Source organism: Poeciliopsis prolifica, unplaced genomic scaffold (assembly GCF_027474105.1).
Source record: "Poeciliopsis prolifica strain line A6 unplaced genomic scaffold, Auburn_PproV2 SCAFFOLD055, whole genome shotgun sequence".
Lineage (NCBI taxonomy): Eukaryota > Metazoa > Chordata > Actinopteri > Cyprinodontiformes > Poeciliidae > Poeciliopsis > Poeciliopsis prolifica.
The window spans coordinates 2,319,564-2,347,551 of record NW_026562430.1 but is presented as its reverse complement, the minus strand read 5'-3'; the positions used below and the strand labels follow the sequence as shown (position 1 = coordinate 2,347,551).

The following is a 27,988-nucleotide window of genomic DNA, read 5'->3' as shown; positions in this document are numbered from 1 at the left end:
ATTCATCCCCATGATGAAACTGCATAAGCTAATCATGACAAAATCGAATTTTGCCGACAAAAAGCGCATCGTGTTCTAGTAAATTCAATATAGTTTTTATTCTTCAACAAATGCAGCCTTGCAGCCAATCAGAGCTTCAGAAAATTCCACTCAGAGTGACAGGAGAAAACAAACTAAATCAATCCGCTCTGGAGACAGTGAAGGAAGATCCACAGTATGAAACAAGCCGCATACATCAGCAGAGAATCAGATCAATACCACTAACAAGTGTTAATGTCCGATTTGCTTACCATATTAGCAGCTTTAATCAGGGTTTAATGAAGCCACAATTGAGCTCCAGCAGTGCTTTAATACATGGAGTTTTTTCATGCAGTATCTTTATTGATCCCCTTTCGTATAAGACAAATACAGAAGATAAAACAAACAAAAAATGGCAGAGAATTAGCTACCAGACCTTTTTCATAATATATTTTGACTCATTATATTTTGCAAATTTGCAAAATATAATGCAAATACAATTTTTACAACTGCCTCAGAGTTTCTTTTTTTTATTTTTTTGCATGCAGAAGAATGTCTGTTTGTAGTAGAGACAACTGTTGCAGTCATAAATGAGAGCTTCAAAACTTCAGTCTGCCTCACTACCCATGAGCTCGCGTTGGATGAAGTGCACATAATCAATCCAGTGTTTGCCCCAGAACACGCACAAATCTGTCCAGACTGCAGACTGAGAAAAACAAGCAGTTGTCATCAGGATTGGGTGCTGCTCAAGGCTTAAACCGGAGAAAAGTGCTTTGCTGTAAGGGGCCCCCCTGACCGAATGAAAGCAACTTAAGCGGAACTAAATCCCTTTTCTAGCAGATGTATGGCAGATGAGTCTGTGACAGAGGCTGATGGAAGATGTGAGGGGCAGACGGGTGCTTCTTGGCTAACAATAGTGAGGAGGAAGGTTGAATGGATGGATTGGTCGATGGGTGCTCCTCTGTAGTGGGAATAAATGCTGCTTTTGAGTCGGAAAAATAAGCACGGGGACACAAGGGTTATCATCAGATTTCATAAAATGACCTGAAGATGCTTATTGCAGCTCGACAAATCAACCCAACAAACAATCTTAAAGACTCGCTACTGTGTGAAGAGATGCACAGAGACAGAGGTTGTTCCCTGGGAGCTTGTCTGCGCTGCTAATCTTCTCTCGGCTGCCATGTCGACCCAGACCGGACAGTCAGATGGACGTGTCAACCTTCAGCCGCATTTCATTCCACTTCCTTTCACCCTAACAAGCACAGAGACTTCAGCACCGCTGACAAGATAGCAACACTTTGAGTATCCAGAAGCGGCGGCTCACTAGAAGCATCAGTCCTGCCACATGTCACGTCACTTTAAGCACTTTGAACAAGCAGGTCTGATGTTGTTTACTTTAGGTTCGTGAAACAAATATGATGCTGTAGGAGCTGATTAGCAAACTGTAAAAAAGAAACCACACATTCTTCCAGGAACTAAGTTTTTATCTGTCACAATATCATAAAATTGTCTTTATTAAATGTAAATTGGGTACGGTTGTGGTGAGAAGATGGAAATTTGTAGGAAGGAAACTGGTTATGATGTTTCCAGGCAAGAATTTCTGTTCAGGAAATGGAATGAGAGATGGTCATCAGATGAGTTTATTAGTTGTTCTTAAAGACGTGATGCAGGTGAAATTGGGGCCCACCTGGGTCATCAGTGTTGTACATTTGGAGCTGTTTTCCTAGAACCAACTTGAGACCCAGTTAAAGCCTTTTCAGACTGGCATAGAATATTATCTGCCCTGAAATTCACCAAGAAAATGGCCAATAAAGTTCAGTCTTCGATATGATGCGGTTCAAGAAGTGTAGACTGAGAGGCATCATGTTGGCTGCAAACGCTGGTCGTTTTGTTCCTGAGTGTCCCGACACAGAACCTGGTCCTCGGCCTTCATCCCAAACCTCTCCTCACACAAGCCTCAGTTAGAGGAGAAAATACACAAAAAGCTCAAAAGTCTGTTTCGTTTCACAAACATCAAGAACATAGTGAAGTAAAAGCACACAAAACTTGAGGGAAAAGATACAAGAGCATACGCCTAATAAACTCAGTCAGCATTGGACTTTTTTTTTTCTTGTGAATGTCATAGATTCATCTATAAAATAAAACTTTGTCAAAAGTTGCCACAAATAACCTCTAAAGACAGATTTCATCCCCTAGTGACTGATCTGACAAGCCTCCAAGATAAATAGCGAGTAAGGCTTGGTTGACCCACTTCTGCAGAACTTTTCTGTTCATTATCATTATTAGTTATTACATTTTATGTACATTCCTTAACAATGACATGTTGGGAAAAATAAAGGGCATAGAAAATTAAATGTAATGTCTGTTTCTTTAGCAGACTGAGTGGAAAAATAATCAAACATAAAACACTAAGCTGTTAGCTTTTACTCTTTTATGTCAGAGGATAACTTTTAAAATAGAAAATAGTGGATATTTTGAAAGTCAGGCACAATGAACCTCTTTATAGAACAGACTTAATCAAACTGTAATCAGCTGTGAGCCTCCTAAAGCACTAGCTTTTTTTACTATATTTTATTTAACCTATTGAATAAAAATGGTCAATTTTATTATGTTGCTAGAAAAGGAAGAGCAAACACAGAAAACGCAATAATTTTTGAGAAGTTTTCTTTCGGCAGACTGAGCTCTGTGACAGAAAAAAACAACGGAGGAACATAGCTGTGGGGTTATCTTTTGCTCTCACGTGTTAAAGAATTTATTAAAGTATAAGAAATAAATAAAAAAAATTGGTTTGTAGATCGTCAGGCACAGACTTTAAAAACTGAATTTATCTACAATTTAGCAGCAGAGCTGAGAAGCTTGATATCTGGTTGGTTAGTAAATGTTCACATTGGGTTCATTACTCCACTGAAACCAAACAAGATGTGACTGCAAAACATTTTAACATTGTTTTTTTTAGAAAACATAAGTCTTATCGCAGAAAGAAAACTGAAAATAGGGTGATTACTCCACTTTGGGGGTTAGATGTGTAAAAATAAATTAAGAGGTCACATTTATAAAGCTTGACCTAAAAACTCTTGGAATGCAACACTGACATTTAAAAGTTGTTTTGTCCTCTTACGATTCTCTCCTCTTGAAACATTTGACACTGAGCATGACCAGTTTATCAGGGCATATTCAAGTTTACAAATCTGGAGTTAATTAAAAGTCAAAGTCAAATTTGTCTTACTTGATAATCTACTTGTACAACATGAAGAGTCAGCTGTTATTTTTAGCTGCAGTCAAACGGAAAGTAAAACCTCCTGGAGCTTTTAGCGCCACAGTGTTTTGCTCAAGGATGCTTAAAAGGCTTCTTGAATCCAGGTCACTTCACAGAATCACAGTCTTGGAACGCTCCACATCACTCTGCTGATCTGTATGTAACACGCTGCTTTTCAGGTAACCAGCTTCTCAGCTGTGTATATTAGTTTCACGACTGAGTTAGCAAGGCTTAAAATTTAATTTAAATCACATATGCCCAGTCCCAGAACTGTGCTAACCCGTCACTCACGGCTGTATTTTCCCCTTTTAGGCAAAAGATATGTGAATATTCTTGTTCTATATCTTGCTTTACTAAAATTTTATGTAAATATTGGTGACTTGTATGTAACTCTCTGGTTTTCTAATTTGTTTTCTCACTTCTAGGCTTGTTTTTAAAAGGTTTTGAAGCATTACAATGGATCATAACATCACATGGATGGCAAAAAGAAATGCTAAATTAATAAACTCACAGCATTGCTTACTCTTCAAATTAACTTTCCAATGTAAACTAAGTTAGTCTCTGCATTTTAAGCGATGACATATACATGGTCGGTTTTTAAGACAAAGGAGTCCACAGTTTCCAGTTAAAGAGAAGGTCATGCAAACTGCAGCAGGATAGACGAGAAGGAAGCAAAGCTGCCACTCTCCTGTTTCTTTCAAGCAGTTTCTTCATTACCAAGGAGTTTTTTAGGCCTCAAGAAAAGGAAACGAAACGTCTCGCAGCCTCGCGTCCATTCAGACCGTCTGAATTAGATAGATGTTTCTTCGTTCTTCAAGCGATGCTTTATCGATTTTCTTTTTCTAAAGCGGAGATTGATTGGGATCAAACCCTTTCTTCTTTTGCACAAATTCAGTTTCGGAAAGAATAAACCCCGCACAAAAACAAACAAACAAAAAAAAGCAATTATGTGGAAGCGACAACTCCTTTCACCATCGGTTCTCTGTTCAGGTATGTGGCCCAGTAGACGAGGTTGAAGGTTCCGAAGAGGACAGGGAACACTATTCGCGACATCTTGTCGATCTTGCTGACGCTGTTGTATGTCTTTTTGGGGTCCACCAGTTTGCTCTCTGAGCCCCGCAGCTGCACCGACGTCGTATTGGAGATGGTGGAGATGGACACGTCCTTGGTAAGGTTAGGGGTGTAGTTGACGCCTGCCGAGCAAACGTTGTTGGCCTTTTTTGAGAGCACCATTGGGTCTCGTTTCTATAGTGGAACACATTACAATGATTAGCTTCCACACTTTTCCATAGCATTTCTGTTTCTCGTCTGGTAGATCCGGTAGATGTTACCTTAGGGTGCTGTGCTTCCAGAGCTTTCTTGCCATCCCAGGCCCAGCTCCTTTTGGTGAAGTAGTTCACTGTGGCAAACTCGATAAGAGCTGAAAAGACGAAAGCATAGCAGACAGCAATGAACCAGTCCATGGCTGTTGCGTAGGCTACTTTGGGAAGAGAGTTTCTAGCGCTGATGCTGAGTGTGGTCATAGTCAGCACCGTAGTCACCCCTGGAAGCAAACAAAAATGTGTTATGTCTAAATGCATCACTCAAAGGCTGGGTGGAAAAAGTGTGGAGGAAATGTTTCACTCACCAAACACAGTCCGCGCGGGGACGGACTCTCTGTTGAGCCAAAACGACACTTGGGACAGGATTACAGTCATGAAACATGGCATGTACGTCTGGATGACAAAATATCCGATCTTCCTCTTCAGGTAGAAGTGTGCCATCATCACAGTGTATTGTCCTGAGTAGAGAAATAAGAGATAGAGAGAATTGTCTTATTGTTTCTTTATAAACTGATGGTAAAATAAGCAATTTTTGGCAAAATATTGTTAATCTTTGGAGAAATGAAGAATTAAATTGATGTTCCTTAATACACAAAAGTAGAATGTAAATTCCCTAAGCTATGACATTATCTCACCATGTGGGGGCGCTAAACAAAAGGATGACTTTTGAAGAAACTTTTCCAAATCAGCCACAAACCGAGCAAATCTCTTGTCCGAATTTGCCTTTTTAAGTGTTCAGGCACTTTTCTTGTAAGATTTATTTATTTATGTGCTTTGACTAGTTTGTTGCTAAACTTTAATTTTCTGAAACCCCAGTTTAAGATGCACCAATGTCATCTGAAGAGAAGTAACCCCAGGTCAGCTACTGTCTTTTTTGCATTTGTACATCACAAATTTATTTGAGATAAGAAATTATGTCATGTTTCACTGTCAAAACCCTCTCTTTCTGAAAACTGTTTTTTTCTCCTCAATTTTGTATGTACATAATAAAGAGGGGCTGATATGTGCAGAGTAGTGGAAAAAAAAATAATGAAGCAGGACTAGAGAGAAGCTCTAATATTCAACTGAGCATAATGGTGAAATTAAACACACTTTGGATTCACTATTAAAGTGAATAAATGAGCACAAGTGGCGTTAATTACTATGGGAACAGATTGTTATGCAGTTAATGTTGGATCTTTGACAGCGGGTGAGGGCAGATGGAAGTAAGTTGGGCGAGAAAGGAAGTGTAGGGGAAGAGAAAGAGAGGGACACAATATTGAATTTGAGGCTTTAAAGAAAGAAAAATCCTCTCACCATCAGCTGTTTATGGCTGCAGGCGCTGGGTAGCTATGAAAAATCCAGTCCATCTCTTTTTCTCCCACACACACACACTGTACACAGAGTAATAGACGAGGCTTTCTCTGGGGCAAAATCCGATTTTTGAACCTCTCTAATCCCTGGTTACAATCTGCATCCTGCCATCAGTGAGAGGAATAGAGGGAGTGAGACGGAAGGAGGGGGAGGGGGGTTTAGGTTTGCTGTCCTGGGATCCTCGATGAAGCCCCGCCCAATCTGAGCCCTGCCAATCACGGCGGTGACACACACATACACACGAAGCATGATTTCCAACTGTTGACACACACCTCAGCACAGACTTTAAGCTGCGGAAGAGGAAGGACGATTGCTGCTGCTAATCATTGCTGGGATGGAGGGGGGCTAGCTTTGTGGGTCTTCCCTGTCTTTTCCTTTTCATCCTGCCGATTTCCCCCCACCCCCCTGTTTTAATTTGGCAGCTTTTTGTGGATTAATGATTCTTGACGGGATTGGTTGCCATGCGAGGGAAAAAGGAAGCATTTGTTGCAGCTGTCAAATGACGGAGGTCTGCTGCTTTTTGTCCGTCACTTCCATCTCTTAGCAACATTGGTCTTTGCAATGCCTCAGTCGGGACAACCCGAGCATCCCTACCCGGGCCTTCCAACGCCTTCATGACCCCTGGCTGGCTCTCTTGCAACCCCCCCATCAACCTCTGCTGCTGTTGTGAAGATTCTGGGCACCTTCACCATTGATGCATGGATCTGTACTGGGAAGGGTTGACAAGGAACATGTTCCACTGCTGGATGTTACTCCTTCTCTCCCAAGGATTTGTATTCAACAACGTCCAAGGGGAATTTCCTTTCATGTTGGGGAACAACGCAGCAATGCTGGTCAACTTGTGAGTTTCTTGGTTGCACCTCAAATATCACTTGAGCTGAATGGTTTACAAAGGGTTTATCGAGAGAGGAACAAACAGCAGCTTTACCGTAGTGTCAGGCAGTTATTTAGGGAACGATATCGCTATCTGAGACAGAACGCACTGTGTCCTTAGAGATGTCAACTATCTAAAGACAAACTCATGGACTAATCTCCTCTTTCATGCTCTCAAATAGGTGTATAGTCTAAAATTAGATGTGCTACTTAAAGTCTAACACCGTCACATCCATCCAAAGCACTAAGCTACAAACTTGAAAGAGGATCCTTTCTTTGCAAACTCAAGCTAAAGTTTAAAAAGACGATTTGAAGGCAAATTAAATGTCTTATTTTTCTGAAAACTTCTCAAATATAGTGACAGTCTGGTCCAATGAAACAGTTATTAGGCCACCAAGGAAGTTTTTTGTGCTATGAAGTTGTCAGAGGTGAACGAGTGATTTGGTGTTTTTATCTGAACTAAATGAAACAGCGGGGCTCCTTTAAGTCGAGCAGAGCAGCAACAGTAAACCTCTGTCGACAGAACGCCTTTTTGGCAAATTTACTGAACTCCATTGCACCTTTTGTGGCAGTATTGATTTCCTTTTGCTGTACAATGTGTTCCTCATTGCTTGTTGCCATCATGAACAAAGGAAATCAAGTAGATTACTTTGAGATGTGTTGCCTTGCTTTGCTCAAGAGATACCACAAGAAAGTCGGTGGAAATTTCAACTTTACCACCGCTCTTTGTGTTCGCTGTGAACACCTACTACTTTCTCAAACAAGTCAAAATGCACAGGTTAGGTCTGGCAGATTTAAAATGTCACATTTGACTGTGAAAGTTACTTATAAACTCTGACCAGAACGACTTAACCTACTGGACTGAATATGACCCTACAGTTCAAACCCACCGGCAATATCCACCACTGATTTGGACGACATCCAGACAGAAGCTTTGGGCTGCCTTTAGTCCCTATAAGTATCTATTTTTCTGATAATCTTTTGCAGATGGAACATATGGTTGTCGATCATTATATTATCAACAACTTCTGGCATAAGTAAAAAAAAAAAGCAAAAAAAACAACAAATTTGATTATTTTACCGTCAATTTTGCATTTATCCACTTGTAAAAGGACCTTAATAATTGATAAAGACTTCATTGTAAGTTTATACGATGCTAAATAATCTTAGGATAAAAGTCAACATATTCGTACAACAATATAATGGTTGTAAAAAATACAATTTATAGCTGTGGAGAAAGTTTACTCACCGCTAAAGAAAAGAAAATGATTAAAAAAAAAAAAAACAACCTGAGCATGCTGCCTATATTTGGATAAACTTCTAGTCAGAAATTGAAGCTTTTCAGTGTTTAAATCTAGATGCATGCTTTCAAATAGTTCAAGTTTGACCCATTTGATATGATGCTATATTTATTGCAATTAAAGCCATCTAATTGGGCAAAATATGGTTAGTGTTTAAAGTTTTGAGAATTCTGCTAAGAATGTGTCCCTTTATTTATTGTGATGATGAAGGAAATCAAACTGAAACACTACTGAGTTCCTCCAGGTCAGCAGGAAGCACCAAATTAATTCAAATTAATTCTCCAATAAGTCACAGTTGAACCAGAAATTTAATTTACTTTCTCTCAAGATACTTCTTGACACCTTGAGAGACCAAGGATTAAATACCTTACTTTTAAATTCATTCTTTATCTTTTTGTCCACCAATAATATCTTCAAAATAGTTCACAGTGATTCTGCCGACTGGCAGATTTACAAGAAGTGGTGATACGCATAAAAAGGTGTAAAGATGCAGTGCGTAAGTCCAGCTCATACATTTATTTTTGAATAGAAACAACTAAGAAGATGACATCACATCCATTCAGAAAAATGTATATAAGAAACAAACAAACAAAAAAAAACATTTTTTCTGGTTCTTGCAAAGAAATAGAAATGAACTAATGCTAATGAAGTGTGAAAAGATTGAGGGCAGTAAACAAATTTATTCTAGTAACCTTTACCAAACAAGCCAAAAACTTATGTTGTAAGAAAAACAGCAAAAAACACTCATGCAGGGGAAATCCAGATTTTCACTAAACACTCCACTAGAAACCAAAGGGAAGTGCACAGTTCCGCTTTACATAAGAGTATTAAACAGATGTGTTTCAGCCTCCCTCTCCAGCTCCAACACACTAACATTTCTTGCTCCGTCTTTGTGACAACTTGTGATCAGATACTGTTTTCCTCTGTGAAAAACATCTCCACTCATGATTAGGTAAAAGCTAGCCTTACGCCTTTCCACGATGCTAGCTGAAAACCGAAACCGCCCAGCGAAATACCCAGGTTCATAACCGCTTTTGTATGTTTCTATCTATCGCTGTGAGGGCATCTGGTTTTCAGAGAGATAAATTTATTCACGCAGATCCACTCAGTGACAGCCACCCAACCAATCTCTCACTGATTTGTGATGTCATCTTCTTATGCAAAGCCTGATGGCTGGTTGGAGGGATGTTAGGGGAGGATTAACCCTTGGACTCAGGTCTCTCCAGCTCAGTGTCTGTTCATGTGGCTATGTGTGCACGCATCAGCTTGTGGGGATAAGTGTTGTATGACAGGCCTGTCCGGCAGCTGGTTGTGTGACGGATATGCTACTCTCCTCCACTGGTATCCACTCACTGAGTCTTGGGGATGTTTGTCTGCACTCATCATTTACTCTGAACAGCCATGAGTAAAACTTTTTAAGCCAGGCTGCACTGTCAAAAAGTAATTGCATAAACTCCAGATCAAGAAATACCTGAGGTAAAACATTATATTGTATTTTGTAACACAGTATAACTGCAGAAGAGTTGCATTGTGTGTAATCTTACTCTGTTTTTATTTGTTTCATCTCATCTTATTGAGTCACACCATTTTTTTCTGTATCACGTCATCAAAGTTAAGTCATTAATATCTCATTAAACCACAATTCTTATGTGTTTAAACAGCCTTGCCCACCTCTGCTGGTGCGTATGTCCTCTGTGTCAGCTGTTTGTCCAATGAGATGGTACTGGTTGAGTCTGGAACCATCTTCTGCCACAACAACAGACTTAGCAGCTCCTTGAGTCCATGTGTAGACCACCTCCGATACTGGATAGGCATCTGAGAAACAGAAACAAACTTTAAAAATGTACCAACTTAGATGATTGAATATGCAAGAAAGATATTTTTCGAAAGCTTTGACTGAAAACAAATAGATGACTGCTTTCTGTTTATGGAAACTTGGGGATTTCTAGCGTCACTGTGTTGTTTGTTTGAGGGTGGATTTCAGTTGGCCAGTATTTTTGGGTCAGGAGGTCGTCTCCCTTGTTAGCAAAGACAAAACCATCAGATTTGACGTGTTGCACAACTGATCAAACATAACTAAAGATGTAAATTATTTCCTTTTTGCAGGACAATCTCAGATGTTAAATTAAGTAAATGTAGAGTTTAAGCTTGAGCTTTCTGACAATAAAAAGAGAGAAACAAAAATCACCTGGTGCCCAGTGGAAGACCAGTGATGCTGTCTGTTTCCCAAAGATTCTGTAATTCTCTTTCGAAGTGGATTGTGTTAGGACCTTTTTTGGACATTGTCGATTGCAAATCTAATGGCATGAAAGACTCACAGTGGTTCCTGTTACATCCAGTCAAACATGGTGGCAATAGTGAAACGGTATGGGGCTGTTTTGTTCATTCAAAACCTCAACAATTTGCCATAATTGAGAAAAACAATTTCTCAAAACAAAGTAAAAGTTTTAGAGTGGTCAGGATCTAAAACTGATTATGTCGTATAATCTAAAATCAGTAGGAATGTGTAAGGGGACTAGGAACAGCTTTTCAGACCACTGCCTCTCATGAGGGCAGATAGGATGCTTGACCCTTGAACTTCCAACCAGTGTGCTCACTTAGCAGCTTCATGTAGCTGTTGACTGCCTGGTTAAATTTAATGACTGACAGGCTAAAGACCACAACCTTAAGTGAAAGGGGAGATTGCAAAAAGGGATTATTGGTGAATTTCATTATGCAAACGAAGAGCTAAAGACTTTGGCAGGCCCAGCAGTCCACCTTTGCCAACTTCTCAACACTTAATGCGATGCTGTTCCTGCCTCACTGTGTGAGGCAAAAGGAGCTACAACTCGGCCAAACTCATCACCTCCTACAGTAAGTGAATGCACCCAGTTTAGCTCTTAGCAATGTCTAATAAGAAGGAGCACAGATCAAGATTGAATCAGAATTGTGAACAGAGCAAAAATTTTACCCTATAGTTTTATTATATCAAAAAAGGAAGTCTCTCCAACATCTTTGGTGGCCAACATTTCTGCTCAATGTGTCTAAACTTTCATCAGTAAACAACACTGAAGCCCACTGGTGTCTTGTTGAGCGTAAATGCTCCCTGACCCACGAGAGACGATGATGCCTTTGGCTTGTGGTGTGGTCAGGTACCCTTGCAGGTCATGTAGCACACAGAAAATGCTAATGAAAATGGTCTGATGTGACACATTTATCATTCGTGTCAGGAGGTGGGTGGCATTCATTAGTATGGGATGTGACCTAAGGATTTCCACTTCTATGCCTTCCTGCAACTCTTCCAGTCTCTCCAGAGAGTCTTTCTCCAATATATTATTTTATTGTCTAGTCATTCAGGTTTGCTGCTGTTTGAAAATTGTCCTGTTGATGATCCAGTTTCAGTAAAACTTGGGTTGTTGGACATATGAGATCAAATGTACCACTTAAATACTTTGGTTACAAATAATCCATCCTGGCTTGATTGGAAGTGACAATTACATCTCTAGGATAATTTCTGTTTTTGTTCTCCTTTGACATTGCAGTTAGCTCCAAACCAACTAGCAACCATCATGTAATGTTTCTGTAAGTCGTTGCAAGCTTCACTAATTGCTTCTCCAAAATCATTGCAATTCTCTCTTGTCATCAATTTATCACATACCAGTATGCTCCAAAACAGCAGTTTGCCAAAACTTGTGTTTTTATTGCAGTAGTGACACTTGTTGATGACCAATTGATCACTTGCATTTAATTAGCAGCTTCTACTTTCCCGCATACGTCTTGCAGAACAAGACGGAGTATATTTAGTATCCCAGGACTGCATTTTAGACACTGCATATATGCTGTGGAAATTGGATTCTTTGTTTATTCCTCCAACTTGTCTGTAGATCTGAGAAGTGAGCCCTTTCAGCCCAGCAGTTATGTTAAGCAAGTGGGGCAGAGTAGGAGGATTAGCAGCCTTTCACCTGAACTAACCTGCTTTAATTGGCAGATAAGACACCACTCTGTCACTGAGCAGCAGGCACATGCAGTTCCACAAGACAGATGTGTGAATGCAGACTAATTGTCACAGGAAGCGCTCCCCTCTCATTGTAAAAAATATAGTTCTGCCTTGCCATCTGCTCAATATTTCTATTAAGCTCATCCGCCTTTCACCTGCATTTCTGCACCCGAGGGTAATTAGGTTGATGTTGACCATGGGACAGCCCAGCACCTTCTCGCAGTATAATTGGATTGCGGTCCAAAGTGTAATCTAACATAGTGAGGGTGGGCGGAGCTCATGTCGTTGAGATCTGGAGATAAAGAGCCTCATCCTTTAAGCCTAACAGACTCTCGAGGTGTGGGCCAAACTGTCTTTAAATACCACCGAGTTCCTCTCACATTTCTATCAGAGGGAGGACACATAACTGAATGGCCCCCTTCGTCGCTAACTACGCTTGAAAAAACTCGAGGAAATGTATTCTCTTGATTTTATTGGCTTTTAGAAAGAAAGGAGCATCGAGTGTTGACAGAGAAAGTTTCCAGTGTAACTTTATTCCAGCACACCCTGGATAAAGTTTGGTTCATATTTCAGCCTATGGCATCGATTTCCCCTGAATTACTCAATAAACTTCTCTGTGAAGAGGGGGTAGGGTAAAAGTCTGGCCGTTACAACAGTGTTTGCACTTTTTTGTGCCAGTTTATGACTAATAATTCAGCACTGCAGAGACGGGCCTTAAAATCGACTCTAAATCTGACACTCAGGCGTTAATAAACATCAACCGTGGACAAAAGTTAAATGTAAATGGCTGCACCGGACAGCAGGATGCAATTACGTAACAGTGATTGATCTGGGATTACCAAGCACTGTAAGGGGATGGATATAGACGCCTGCAGCAGGGATTGTACTCACAGCTGCCAAACTTGAGTGGGCAGGCGTGGGCGTCCATGGGGAAGTCCTCCAGTTGCATGGGGCATTCTGCTGAGATCGTCAACCTGAGACCAAATACATAAACATTTATTTATTAGGATACGTCTTTCAATTGAGCTCAAAAGCAGACTCATCTATAAAGGATTTGATCAAACGTCATTTTTTGACCAGGATATGTTGCTTTTGTTAGAAATGTTAACATTTTGTTTCAACATTTGAATTCCAGCAGCAGTTTTCTCTGTGTAAAACTGGCAATACCTCCATCTAGTGGTCAAAAGGGTCCCTCCAGTTTTTTTCTCCCAAGTATAGATACATAATTAATTTGCTTGATCATTTGAAACTTTATATTTTTCAGTTTTTAACAGACAAAATCAGAGATCGTATGCAGTGCCACATCTCACTCTTTTTAATCCCCTAAAAAGCCTTTTTTATTAAAAACAAACAACAACAAAAAACAAACCCATTTCCTGTTGCATTCACATTGAGTCCGGATCTGATCACGGTGCTGGTGCAGGATTAACTCGATCGAGCGCTCGCACACCACCTTGTAATTCTTGCCCTTTTATTCCCCAGAAGCGATCTGTCCTAGATTGAATAAAATCCCCGAGAGTATTTCTGCTCTTTACATGATGATGAATAATACACCGTTTATAGTGATGTGGCTTCACTAAAGCTAAAGGGGTGGCTGACAGAGAATTAGCCACAACACAAAGAGTCATTATATTTAAGGTTTTGTTTTCTGCCCCCAGCATCAACATTAGTTACAGAGCATTTTTTGTTTCTCTGAACCTATTCTGACTCAAAATCCACTTGGGATGTGTTTTTACGCTCTAATGGCTCCTGCGTTGTATATTCTGCAGGAGGGTTTCTCATTAAATCAATAAGAGGAACAAAGTGGGGTAAGAAGCTACCTTTGGTTTGGGGCCCAGATTGTGTTACTGTGTCGACACAACTCGATGTTTCTGATTGGAGGAGAAAAAAAGGGGGTCTCTGGGATAAACTAATGAGAACATGGCTGCTGGCAGTTGTACAATGTTCTAATTATTCATGGAGCAATGTGCCATTATTGTGGTGAGAGCAGATGACTGAATTAGTGACTTTAAGTTAAGATACAACCCAGGCAAATAAAATCAATCTCGAACATCTAGTCAGTCATTTTATTTTAGTGTCTTGTTAAACTGCAAGAAATGTCCAATTACAAGTTCAAAAGTGAGAGCTAAATTATTTCTTCAAAGCTGAATTATTCCAGTTTTCTGTCATTAAAGGCTGAACAGAACAGATATTCTTTGCACCTACAGGAAAATTTGACGAGACAATCTGATCTCTTGCAAAAGTTGAGAAGTTGGCAACACAAAAAAGGCTAGAGCTTTTGCTTTGTTAGCCACCATCTGTCTTTTCACACGAACCGACCCATTTTTAAACCTGCAGACTACATGTGTGAGAACAGGCTAAAAGGAGAACTGCTAGAACTTCTCAAATGTTAGATAAAAAAAAAACAGCAGAAGTGTGAATGACTGTATCATTCACACTTTTTATTGTTCTGTCAAACGATAAAAACTCATAACTCGCTCATGTTGCTGGATATTTAGGAGTTGGACTAGCGAGTCAGTATGCTTAAAGCCTGCATTGTGGAGCAAGAAAGTGGCAACTTATAAATTTTCGAGGGGGACAACAAGAGAGATTTGCTCCATAAATGCTACTCCTGTGAGTAATGGCTTTTAGATGAGACAGCGACACAGTTGAATTCGAGACAGAGGACATGAGCTGTAAGCTGCAAGAAACATGTTCTTATTGTAATGAATAAACTTTTACTTATTCCTTGCTATTAGTTCTGATAAATGAATGGATATTTTACTCTAAACTATTTCTCTGTTGTTTTTCCTTCATTAAGGTCTTTCACATCAGTTTATTTAAACAAATGTGTCTTTATTTAGAGATTTTCTCAAGACCCATTATTTTTTCCAGAATTTCGGCAATGTCTAATAAATACCACTAGGTGCTGCTGTTTCCCTCCCTTGGTTTTTAAAAATTGCCTTCAGTTATATTGCTGATGGATTCAAAGCCTGTTTGTTTTATGTTTGTCCTCATGCGTGCTTTTTGTCGCCACATCTTGGACTTTTGCAACAAATCTGCTGCAAACCTAAAGAACATGCCTGTTTCTGTCATTCCTTGCGGTCTGTGGCCTACCTCATTGTGTAGAGCAGGGTTCCATCGTCCTTCAGTCTCAGCAGCTTGTTGGGTGTGGTCATGTTGTGAGCGATGGACTTCTTACCGTTGAGGAAGAAGGTATCAGGAGTCCAGATGTTGCTAGCCAGCAGGTTGTTTAAAGGGAGCATCTCCATGGGGCCTTTGAAGCAGAGACGCTCATCCTTCCAGCTTTGACGAAAGAACACGTCTATGGTGTATTCCTGGGATGGAAGGCCATGGTGGGAAAAAAAGAATTTAAAAAGGTGAAGACATTTTTAAAGCTAAATAAATTAATCTTGGCAGACTTTCAGAATTTGTCGCATCTATTTCACTTTCAGCGCTTCAGGAATACAGAGGCTGGACACTGTACTTCATAAATCTGTCATAGACTTTCACGCACGCTCGCTTCAAGCTCTGAGAAACAAACGACCACGATAGCCGACAGAATAATGACGCTGTTAGCAGGCTGACATATACGCTTTGAGCAACTGAAGGGACGTTCAAGCCTCCTGCCGTAATCTATAAATCAATCACTATACAGTGACAATGCCTTTTTCCAGTTCATTATGGCAAAAAAAAGGCAAGTTTGATGAGTGCGGTGTCAAAACTGCAAGGATGTGGGAGGAAAGTAATGGAAGAAATTCCTGAAAAAGGAGATTTAATGCTTTTCGCTGTCCAGGTGGAATGTTGTAGTTCGAAGGAGAAAGGATTAATAAAAATGGCGAATCATTAGGAACAAATTGGAATGGAGCAGCTGAACTGAAGTAGTTTCCAAAAGTTACAATCACATGATTTGCTAGTTTAATAGAGCAGATATTGTAAAGACCTGGGTACCGAAGATTTTTTTTTAACGGAATAACTACATGAGCAGAAATCCACCCTCAAGTGGCACCAACCCATTTACAGGAGTTTGTGGTGATGCTCTAGATAAGAGATTACATACATTTATTATGTTACATGGTTTTTGTGGCTAGCAAGAAACTTCTGACGTAATCCTGGCTACATATTTGATCGTTACTACTAACAAAACTGGTTGAGTTCATTTAAATTATCTGGATTCAGCTTTTGAGGATTCTGTCATCACCATCCTTCACAGATGGTTCATCTTTGGGTTTGACAACCCTCCTTATGTCTTCCCAAAGAGCCTTATGATTGTTTCCAAAGAGTTTTAGCCGGTCAATATTGGCAACAACAGATTTCAGTCAAGTTTGAAGGTTTTGTTTCCCTGGTTGGCACCCTATCAGACTTACCAATTTTCTGTCATCTTAAAGGGACAGTTCTTCTTGCTCATTTAGTGAAAGTAAATTGCTTAGCAAAGTTAAGATGATCTTGAGCCTTTAATACCGTTTGAAAAACATTTCGGTGAATTTATGTACAACTCTGGCCCTAGCAGACTTGTAAATGTGGAAGGGGTTTGCATCTGCAGTGTTTGCTGTGGAAGAACTCACCATCTCTGTGTCAGACACAGGACCGAAGCTGGTGACAAAGATGTTCGTCTTGATTTCCGTCACATTCTCTGGGAAATGGATAAAATGTCATGGAAGAGAAACATGTAATTAGACAAGTTAATGCAAGAAGCATGCATGTTAACAGGTTTGAAAATGAATGCTAATTGTGAGTTATTTAGAGACAAGGTGACCATTTCAAAATGCTAATGAGCAACAGAGAGAAAAGGCCAGGAAGCTTTTTGTTTTGTTGTGAATATGGATCTGGTCGTAGGCCATTAAATGCGGTCGGTTGCAGTTTTTCGAGCGGCTTGTTGAATGCCGAATGGACGAATGGAGGCCTGTGTTTTTCTGGCATGTATTTTTAGGCCCTCTTGTCAAGGGTAGCAACCGTTACCAGGCTCTGAGAGCTGCCTTTTGCCGTGACACATCGCGGTTACAAAAATAAATAAATAAAAGTAAAGAAGAAGGAAAAAAAATGTCCTGGTTTCCTTCCATTGCTGGACAACTTCTGTCTGCATGTGGCAACAAGGTGAAAGCTAACAGGGGATGGAAGAGGGCAACACAAAAAGCTCAGGGGAATTTAGGAGTAAAAGTGTAAAAAGCAGCAAGCTGTTAAGAGACAGAAGTTATAAAAAGCTCTAATTTCAGAAGTCCCTCAGAAAAAATAGGAAGATCTTCATTTCTGAATGACAGTTTGCTGGCTCTCAAGGTTATCTCCTGTTGCCCGGGTGAGGAGCATGAATAAAACACCTCAGAGATCTGCATCCTGGTTGTGGTGACGACAGCTAGATTGATGGAGACTGGCCACCCTATGTCAACTGGCGCTGCTTATACCCCAGAATCTGTTGCCCAAAAATAATTAGTCAGCCTGAATGGACACATTGGATGTGACTGAACCTCCGAGTCCCGGGCGGAGCCTGTTGTCGTAGCCGTCCAGGAGGCTGTCCAGGATCCTGGTGAAAACCGTGCTGTCCTCGTTGGCGTCCTCCTCTTTTTGAGCTTCCGACGACTGCTGACAAAAACTGGGAGGAAGTGGGGAGGTGAGAAAAAGGAAAGAAAGATGGAGGGGGGTGGGTGTGAGAAATGATCATGGCGTTGGTTAAACCTGCAGGACGTCAAACGTGACATGGTTATTGTGATTAATTAGCCAGGCGTATCGAGGCCAGACTTGTTGTGATTAATTATTGAACACAAGTGCAGCTTACAAGTACCAGTAGAGATAATTAGTGCTTAGATATGTGATTCAAATGCAAACAAACGAGCTCTCCTTATAAATAAAGGAAGAGGGAAGGCATTATGAGATGAAGTTGACCCTTTTTCGTTTGTTTATTTACAGCTTTTTGTCTGTTTTCTCCTTTTTTTAAAGGAGGAGACATAAAAAAAATTTATAAACATGCAAGTCTCAAATTAGAAAATTTTAATTTGTACTTTTTTTTCATTTTTAAGCCTTCAGGCAACACTCTAGCACTTCAGACAATCAGTCAGTGGGTAAAGGGCAACACATTCTGGACTCTATCACAATATATAGTGCAATTATCTATGAGAGCTTGTTTTTTCTTTTTTTGTCCCAGAACAAGTGAATAAGTAAAGTGTTTCATTTAGTGGCATCAGTTTACCTTTTGTGGCATCCGAGCAGGAGCAGGAGGGAAAGTACAAGCCAAGTCATGTTAAGAGCTGCAACACACAAAAGGCAAAGAGTGTGAATGTCTTTCGCTCTGTTTGATTCAAAAGACGGAAAGAAAATCTAACAATTTTTTGAAGATGAATCCCATTTAGGAGGTAAAACTCTTTGTTCCTCTGAATGCCAAGGCAGAGCAGCACTAAATCAAGCAGTGGGAAAATGTGCGCTCACTGAAGCTGCAGTCTGCAACTCCTTCAACAGCCAGGAGTGCTATGAAAACACAGCCGACAGATAAATCCTCTTATGAGAAAGAAAATAAGCAAACTGTTTTCTGCAGCATGTTCTATTCCAATGAATTCAGGGTGTTGCAAAACATGTGGGCAACCCCCCCTGCTTTCCCTCATCCTCTGTACCATCTATTCCCTTCTCCTCCATCGCCACATATTTGCATCCTCTATCTGAACACAAAAAGGAATTATGTCTGAGAATAAAGAGAAAAAGCATCAACCTGAATGCGGATCCATCTCTACCGAGCGCCTGGAGGCAGAGGGTCTATAGCCGGACTGTACCACCACCTATTCTTCTCCGTTGCTAGTCACTCGTCTCGCCTCCTCCTCCTCCTCTTTGGCTTCCTCACCATGGGCTGTTTCCGCACTCTCTCTTTCTGCTTTTCTCTCTGTCAATCAGCGGCTCCCCATCAGGAGGTGTCTCTCTGCTTCTCTCCTCCTTCAAGGTTTTACCGCATCGCCTCCAGAAGTGATACACCACCACCAGCAGCAGCAAAAGATGAAGAAGAAGGGGGCTGCCTCTTTTGGCTCGTTGGCCAGCCTCTGAGGAGACTGGATTCACTCCACGTTTTTTCCCTCCTTTATTCACTTTTTTTTTTTCGCACTGCCTGCTGTTAGTGTGGGAAAATACAATGCTGCAGATAATAATTTTCAAAATTAGTTTCTTTCCATCGTTGGTTTGGGAGGAACGTTTCCCTTGAACAGCAATATTGTTTCCCTTGCTGCCCCCCTTTAAATCACAGTAATACACAAAAATACAGACCTTCAATTATCCCCAGGAAAAGTTTCATTGACATAGAAATGATCATTCACCAACCTGACATGAAACTATGGAAGAAAGGTTAAAGGACAGAAGACATTTTATTCAATAATACAAATAGCCTGGAAGTTTATGTACATTGTCCACTGACTGAGATCTGCTGGTGTTTAAATGGAGATGGACTGGAACGTGGAGAAATGTTTGTCCGGTTGAACGAAGAAAACACATTCACTTTCAAAGTGAAAAGTGAGAGCAGGAAAAGTCAATACTGCTTAAAAACAAGTGTATTTAATTGGAAGAAACTGTGCCAACTGCTTCAACATATTAAATATAAGAACAGTAAAAGAGAAGCAAACAAAATACATTTAATAACCAAAACAAACAGAAAATATATTTAATTTAATCCCAATAATTGTCCTAAAAATCTAAAAATTAACCAACTGTATTTACTTCCGCTAATTGATGAGACGAGTTAAGCAAGTGGGCTATGCTGTTAATTATTAGCATTGTTGTTCAATTAACACCGTTAGCAATACTTTAATGAGTTTATTGGCAATAGTTAATTATGTTATTGAGCTAGATGTTTTTGCTGTGTTTGTTGATGGGATTGGAGATGCTTCTGCTCTTGTGAGGTTCCACTGACTTTTATTATTAAGGACTATAATAATAGAGAAGGCTGAGCTCAGATGTTAATTAGTTTACTTCCCATGATGGCAAATTGTTCCAACTCATTATATGATTGAAATATTTTAGTGTGTTTTAAGTAGTGTAGTGTTTTAAGTGAACTATGAATCCTGGAAGAGAGTGTCCAGCCAGCAAGTCTTGACCTTAAGCTTCTTATATAGAGCCGGTAAAGATAACTTACAGCACCCCAATGAGTCCACTTCGAAACAGCATAAAAAATAAAAAAAAACAAAACGAAAACCAAACAGAAGGTTATGAGTGGTCCAGACATACTGTATATTTGATCACGCTGATGTTAAAGATGTCACATTTATCCTCAGATATGATGGGGTGCAAATACTTTTCCACAGTCCAAGGCAGGTTACTTTAGAGGATTCTTTGAAATAGCAAATCGTCATTTAAATAATTTCTTTCGAATCACCTTTATTTTACATGACAATTTCTGCAGTGAAGCACTTTAATTTCCACACACCACTATCCAGGGACACACTTATCATCCTGACGTCTGCCGTAAGAGGGAAGCCGAGCTCCACGTTTAGTAATTAGTGGATGACGTTTAACCTCCGTCCGCGGTGCTTTAATCCGCACCGAGTTGCAAAGGAAACAAGTGAAACCACATAAACACCGAGTTCAGCACCACGACTGGCGGACAGCTCCTGCACAGAGAGGGGCGTGTCCCTCAGGATCCCCGTCATTATGTGTCCTGTTCTCACTGAATTCAAGCAAAAACATGAAACTTTACTGATATTACAAATCCACCTCGGCTTTTATTCTAACACAGAATCATTTTCATTGATGAATGATGTCATCCCTCCTCTTCTTTCAGGAACGCTGTTGACGGAAACAAGAAGTTGTTCGCCATCTATGACACCAGGTGAGGAGAGTCCTGATCCCAGTCCTGATCCCAGACCTGATCCCAGTCCTGATCCCAGTCCTGATCCCAGTCCTGATCCCTGACCTGATCCCAGTCCTGATCCCTGACTGGCGGTTCCTTCCTGCTCGGACCGGAACCGCCTTTCTAATCAAGCACCATTGTGCGAGCTAATGTTTAAGATGACATAAATAAAAGGCCGTTGGTCGCAAAGACCAATCACATATCGATTAAAAGATAGATTAAAAAAAACAACAACAACAAAAACAGCCTGCCTTCTCTGGATAATGTTCCGCTCGCGCCATTTTTATTGGAAACACGGCAGAAAGGGAATTGGCGCTGGTGTGGGGCACACTGTAAAAAATGTCCATTTAGAGAAGTTGATCTTCGCTAAATGAAGAATATATATAGAAAAATGTTCAGTTAGTATTTGCAAAAATCTTAACACGTGTTTTACAGAATTAAATACGTTTATCTAATGATAAAAACAAAGACAATTAAAAAAATAAACTATTAATGCTTTTTGTTAATAAAGGCCATAACTTTTCTGTATACTAATTCATCATATTTATTTCTATTCTAGCTTTAAAAATGAAAAATAAAAAAATAAACATTAACCAGCATTTTGTGTATGACTAATTTATTGAGATACAAACATTTAGAAATACAATTGAACAGTTAATTGAAGATTGCTACCCTTTACACTCATGGTAGCCATATTGGATTTTGTGGTTGGGACTAGTGAAGAGCTTCTGTCCAGTTTGGAAAGCCAACATTTGGGGGCATGGTCTTGCTGATAGTGACAGATGAAGTATAAACTATGTATAAGTACTGTGGGAATACCATTATTAGCTTGTTGAAGGGTTTATTTCAAAAACCTTTGCGTTGTCACAAATCGTCAGAAATTACACGTTAATGTTTAAAATGTCTTAATTAAAATGATTTGAACATTTTGGGTTACATATCATCTTTTCTGTTTGGACTTGATCTTGATTGCAGGTCGTGGACATTTTTTACAGTGTGATAAGTGTTGAGCTTCGTCTCTGGTTTGAACAAGCCCAGAGCCACAATCAGCAGCAGCAGCAGCAGCAGCAGCATCCATCCCTCATCAATATGCGCTCCAGCTTCTCAATTTAAGAGCCTCTCGCACATTTAGACATGGGCAAATAAAAAAGAAAAGAGAAATAATAACACCCAGGCGAAGCCCAACAATCCCGCCGAGGGAGGATGTCAGCCCACATTCCACATCTGACTCCGTCTGCAGCAGACTTTTTCCGCGTCTCGGTCGACTTTCTGCGGGTGTATTATTGTTATTTTGTATTTTTTTGTGCGAGGGGGGAATCCTCCATGGACCTGCGTGCGAAAAGACTGTTGATTGCGGCGTAGGAGGCGTGTCTGTAAACTGCAGGGGATAAAGAATATCACTAATTATAGCAGGTAACAATCAACTCAAATTAGAGGGAGAAGGAAGATGTTCACTCTGCCGAAGGTTCGTCAGTTTCGCGTCTTGACCGCGCTGATTATCGGGGCGATTGTGTGCTGCGCAAAAAGGTGAGTGCGCTTTTTTTTCTTGTTTTGTATCTGCGCCCAACAAGTCAAGGTTATTGGTCAGGTTAATTGGCACGGCAGCCATCGGGTTGTGCTTGCTCTCATTCCTCCGCTGTCCTTTCAGCGTCAACGAACCGGGCAACATGTCCATCGTGAAGGAGACGGTGGATAAACTACTGAAGGGGTACGACATCCGACTGAGACCGGACTTTGGAGGTACACGGCCCGTCATGGTCCATTATTGGCGCGCTGCTTTGGCGCCATTCCCACTATGGTGGTCAGGTACTCAACACTGTTTCACCTCTTCCAGGCCCCCCAGTTGCAGTTGGCATGAGTATAGATGTGGCCAGCATAGACATGGTGTCAGAAGTCAACATGGTGAGTGGATTTTTATGTGTTTTTAGCGCATGCTATGGAAGTGCAGTGCTGCCATAATTCATTAACTAAATAGTCAAAAGATTTCAAATGTGTAACTTAAACTGAAATTAAAGTAATTTGTTCAGACAATTTGCATGAGGCTAAATGTGGTGTCAGAGGTAAACATGGTTAGTTTTAGTGTGTTTGTCTAAATCTACGGCGGTTCAGAACTGCCAAAATTTAATTAATGAATAATACAAGTATTGATTGAACTTACCATCAATCAGTTAAAATTAGTAAGTTAGCTTGATTAGAAACATAATTCAAAGCTACAAACATTATATAAGCCTTTAGTGAGTATTCATCAGGGGAGTGAATTTTGGGCAAGTTCACTCTCCTGATGTATGACCTCTGACAAACGTACTCCAAGTTATCTCCTTTTAGCGTTACGTTATAGAATTATAAAACTAAGTTTTCTCTCAATATACTATAGGTAAAGAAATTTTATTTTAAGTATGAAATGTTTCCCTGGGCATCATGTTGTACTAAAAAAAAATCAAGTCTTTATGAAAAGACATAATAATGGGTAGATAAAGGTCATAAATCACCAGCACTGGTAGTGGTGACAATTTAGGTAGGTCAGGTCAACAATTATATTCAAATCATCATTACTTGAATTATGTCTTAGGTCATGAATAAATAAGTATTTATTCTTTTTTTTTTTAATTAAATTGTGGCACTTTCGTCTCTCTATACTGACCATGCAGTCTTGCTTCCTCCTTCACTTCCTCCACTTGTCCCTCCCCACCCAACACATAATACGGTCATGTGGGTTTTTGGTGTTTCTTTATCTGGAACATTGGCAGCAGCAGCAGCAGCAGCAACACTGCTTCCAACAATCCTCAGACAGAAGGCTCACTTTAGAGACCAGATTAAAGCTGCAGCCATGCTCTCACAATCGATACACTCCAAGAGCTCTCCATTCAGATCTTTTTGATGCAGAAGAATTCACAGCTCTGCTTGTTAACCTCGGCTGTTACCGTAACACTGTCCTCCCCGGAGGCCCCTCCGAGCAGACAGCTATCATAGAGCTCAGATTGGATTAGTTAATTCATGAGCTAAATGCTCCCCACTTTACCCTGCACCCCCTCCTTCCCTTTACCATGTCGACACGTGCACCCGCATGCAAGAAAAGTAACTTCAGGCTATTGTATCTTAAAATATCAGCTGATGATGACCCAAATTGCAGTTGGAAATGATCTGCCAGTGGCTATGCTTCTTCCTGTTCTTTGCAGGAGCAAAAATAAAATAAAAGAGAGATTTTTAAGGCTCGGGCGCCGAGCTGAGTTCTCGACGTTGCCTTTTTTTAACTGCAAGTCTCTGGTTCCACATCAACACCTCTGCTCTGACAGCTTTCACGGGCCGCTGCCTGCACAGGTGCTGCCATCATGACTTTCATTAGAGCTGATGGCCGCCGAGCTGCTGAGCTTTTCTCACAACAAAGACATGGCGCCGCAGTCAAAGACAGTTTATTGTGGGAAAAGCATCGGCTGATTCTATCAAGTTATACCGATGTTGCAAACAGTTAGGGGAAAACAAAACCCAGCTTTAAAGCTGAACTGGGGAAGCTATGTCTGTTGCCAGCCTCCAACAGCCTGCTTTAATCAGCTGATATCGTAACTGTGACTCTATGTAAGTAAAGAAACAATATTCAAGATATTTAGAACTACCACAAAGCAAAAAATAGAAAATGGTATAAATTTAAATGAATCTGTGTGTTCACTTTGAGAACAAATGCTACAAGTTGATGGGATTGCCACATTTGTTTCTGCACAGCAGGAAACATCTGTCTGCTTTTAAAGAGACTGTACATCACAAGGATTGCATTTTGCAGCAGTTTTGATTCTGTGACCATTTAAAACCTCAACATTGGTTGGTGCTGGTGACGTCAAAAACAGCTCACATCGTATCAGGACGACAGTCCTGCTCTGGTCTGCTTTCCGCTTCCCTGAAACGCATTAGAGAGCGATCCTTTGGGAGGGAGGAAATGTGTGTTTGTGTGTGGGAAGGTTTCTGATCAATACTAATGACTCAATGATTAGTTCACCAGGTGACTCCTGGCTTTAACTATTGATTGGTGCAGCTTTTGTTGACTTTCTGGGCATGTATTCCTCATAGAAACTCAACAAATGCATTTGAGATGGAGAGCTTTCCTTTTTTGATATAATTAAAAATTTGGCCTTTATTCATGAAAAGTTGCTATTGTTTGCTAAAATATGAAGGCAGAGTAATGACCACTGAGAGCAGGAGCCAACAAAAGATTGACTTAAATGGTCTTATTTTGAAAATGACCACATTCAATGATTTTACTTGAAAACCTTTTGCTGTGAACATTCATTTACATCTCTAAAGCAGTGTACTTAAAAAAATAACAAACGTGCAACTTCCCTCTTCATCAGATGTAAACAAAAATGGGAGAAGCCATTTCTTCAGCTAGAGGCAGACACACACATTTGTTTAGATTGTATCTACCAGTAAATAGCACTCAATGAAACATTTCCATATAAAAGTGGTTATTTTCATAACTCAGCAGAAATACTAAGATTCCTGTTCTATTGTTTTCTCCACCCTGGCACCTTCTGTTAGCATCTCAAGTCAGTACTTTGGCTAGGCCACCTCTAAGGATTTAAGAAAAACCTTTATTTTAGCTTTTCAGAGGTGAACTGAAGCCAGATTTTCTCCATGAAGATATACTGGCACAGATCAGAATTCGTGGTTTCTTCACTTACAATCCAATTGCAGCTAAAATAATCATAAAAAAACCTTTATCACAGGGTCATATAGGATCTAGTTAAGCAGTTGAGTAAAAATAGAGTCTTGTCTGCTCAGTTTAATTTTGAATGCACCTCCCGGTGACTCTCTGACACCCATCAGGCAGATGCAGGTCTTGCTGAAGACTAAAAAGACTCTGCTTCCCGCTGCATGACGTCTTCAATGTTCACATTCTAACTGCAAAGAAGTGTGAAGAAAGCAGACAGTCTGACACTCAGATGTTGCTGTTAATTAATAAAAAAATAATAATTCAAAGGCCGAACGCAGGTACTAAACTTTCTGTTTGGATGAAAGACTTTAATTCTCTTCCAAAAGTTCAACTAAACTCTCTTTTTTTTAATATTCAAAATATCATTAAGTTTCTAAGTTGGGATTTTTTTAAAGTAAGTTTAGGGAAGGTTAACGATATTTTTAACAGGCTGTGGTGCTCAGATAAAATTTATTTAATTGATCAATTTACTTTATTTGCACTTCCTTAAAAGGATTAATATTTTAATCTAATATTTTTTCTTTATCTATCACATGTCTAAAGAGTTAGTGTATTTTCCTCTTATTTTTGTGCTTATGCACTTCCAGAGTTGTTCTTTTTGATGAGGGGGAGCTTAGCGTTAGAAAAGGGTGCAGAGGGATTTGACAGTATGAGAGTGCTGTTAAGAGGAGCTGGTGGGCTAAGCAGTTCACTCTCTGCAGAGCAGATGAAAGCCACTGATCAACCAGGGAATCAGAGAGTTGAGATCACACTTAAACTGCTAATTAATTAGGTCCGTGTCTCATGGCCACCGATTCACACAGGGACCGCACATGTGCGGCTCTGCATCTGTGCTAGCTAAATGGACAATTCGTGGCCGTTCTCCAGTGTTGAAGCTCACAACAAGCTGTTTGTTGTTTTCAGCGTTTGACATTTGGTGGATGGTACTGATCCAGTTTTGGAGCTGTCTGTTGTTCTATCATGGGGATGCTTGCACCAAAGAGAACAAGAGAATCAATGTGTTTGTGTCAACCTTTGATCAGTGCTAAACTGCACATTAATACTGCAATTTGCATTTTCTCCCGTGAAAAAACAACAACAAGAAAAACTACTTTTGACAAGTCTTTGAGAACTCAGGTCAAAGTTTGTTTTGGAAAACATTTCATCTTCACTAATTTAGTGAGCAGATCTGCAGACATAATGAAAACCCGTTCCAAAAAGATTAAAGTTTATTTCCACAGACTGCTGGCTGTGCTGAAATAAGGCTTGGAGTTGGGGAATTTGTTGGACAAGAAAGCAGAGATTCCTCAGTGATGAAGGAAAACAATCCAAAAAAGTACAACTGCCCATTGTTTTTAAGACTGCACCACACACTACATCCTGATTAAAATAGCTCTGCCGGAGATTTGTGTTGGGTTTGCTCCAAGAATAAGATATGTGAGGAGGAAGAAAAAGTGTGACCAGTTATCAAAACTCCAGTTTATCACTGTGTTCACTTCACACATCCTGAAAATCTAAGAATTCAATCTGCGTTGTTGGATTGATTTAAAAGAATTTAGAAAGAATTTAAAAGAAAGTAAGGCATTATTTTAGCATTAAAACTATGGTAGGGAGACAGCAAGGATGTGTGTGGGGACCTCTTCTTTTTTGTTGTTTAAACAGAAAAATAAGGAGCATCTGAGACGTTTTAAATAAGACAGCACCACGAGCCTACCTACAAAGTTTTTATTTTTTTAATTTTTTTCTGGGATAGATTACCAATGCTACTAATAACTTCAGATTTGATTTACATTTGTTGCCCCTGGTTCCAGCAGTTAGATTTTTCAGATTAAAATATGTCACACAGGCGAACCTGATGGTGAAAAATGATAAAGGTATAAACGAGTTAGAGTTTGTTTAAAGCAGAAAACTTGTGGAGAGATGGAAGGTGTGAGTAAAACATGAGAAAAGAGCCCAGCGAAGAGAGGCAGCTGATCCACGCATCTCTGAGATGGCATCTGGCTCGCCCACAAACAAACAAACACAAAAATCCACCTGGCAGGGCAGGTCGACATAGTGTGCTCCAACACCTTGGCAGAGAGTGAGCTCCTGCACAGGCAGATGCTAAAATGTCTGAGAAAGGCTTATTAATTACCTCTGAGGTTTGCCCAGGGTGTTCTGTGGGCCTCGCTTGATGAGAAACGCATGCTAGGACAAGATCAGAGCGAGGGAACGACTGTGTGTAGGAAATAGGAAATCCCTTAAAAATGTTTCAGTTGTTAGCACCACATTAAAACTCGGGCTGACAATTGTAACTAAACCAAAAACAATTGATCAGTAAATTACAGTTTTATCCTTCAACTTAAGCCTTTCCTCTTTAGCTTTTATTCCTTAGCTTAACCTTAAAGTGAAGATAAAAGTGAAATAACAGTGCATGT

The 27,988-nt window shown here is 40.1% G+C and overlaps 2 protein-coding genes across 5 annotated transcripts in view; one reads left to right on the top strand and one right to left on the bottom strand.

The window, feature by feature from the left end:
* Window positions 1–79: 79 nt before the first annotated feature.
* LOC129379089 (gamma-aminobutyric acid receptor subunit alpha-5-like) lies at window positions 80–19,074 on the bottom strand. Its single transcript, XM_055059671.1, has 10 exons — window positions 18,773–19,074; window positions 18,260–18,317; window positions 17,541–17,665; window positions 16,644–16,711; window positions 15,196–15,416; window positions 12,991–13,073; window positions 9,795–9,938; window positions 4,902–5,054; window positions 4,606–4,817; window positions 80–4,519 (listed from the first exon to the last, which is right to left on the bottom strand). The coding sequence occupies exons 1-10, from the start codon at window positions 18,786–18,788 to the stop codon at window positions 4,220–4,222; spliced, it is 1,380 nt and encodes a 459-aa protein (XP_054915646.1). The 5' UTR covers window positions 18,789–19,074; the 3' UTR covers window positions 80–4,219.
* LOC129379087 (gamma-aminobutyric acid receptor subunit beta-3-like) overlaps window positions 6,239–27,988 on the top strand; it is a 49,711-nt gene continuing 27,961 nt past the window's right edge. For 2 of the 4 annotated variants that reach the window (XM_055059667.1, XM_055059666.1), the window contains exons 1-4: window positions 6,239–6,790; window positions 20,822–20,869; window positions 22,539–22,630; window positions 22,725–22,792. In XM_055059667.1, the coding sequence (XP_054915642.1) occupies window positions 6,648–6,790; window positions 20,822–20,869; window positions 22,539–22,630; window positions 22,725–22,792 (351 nt within the window). In that variant the 5' untranslated portion in view covers window positions 6,239–6,647. Of the gene's footprint in view, window positions 6,791–20,821; window positions 20,870–21,931; window positions 22,418–22,538; window positions 22,631–22,724; window positions 22,793–27,988 lie in introns of those variants that run through there. The other 2 variants (XM_055059669.1, XM_055059668.1) reach the window with 1 other exon arrangement.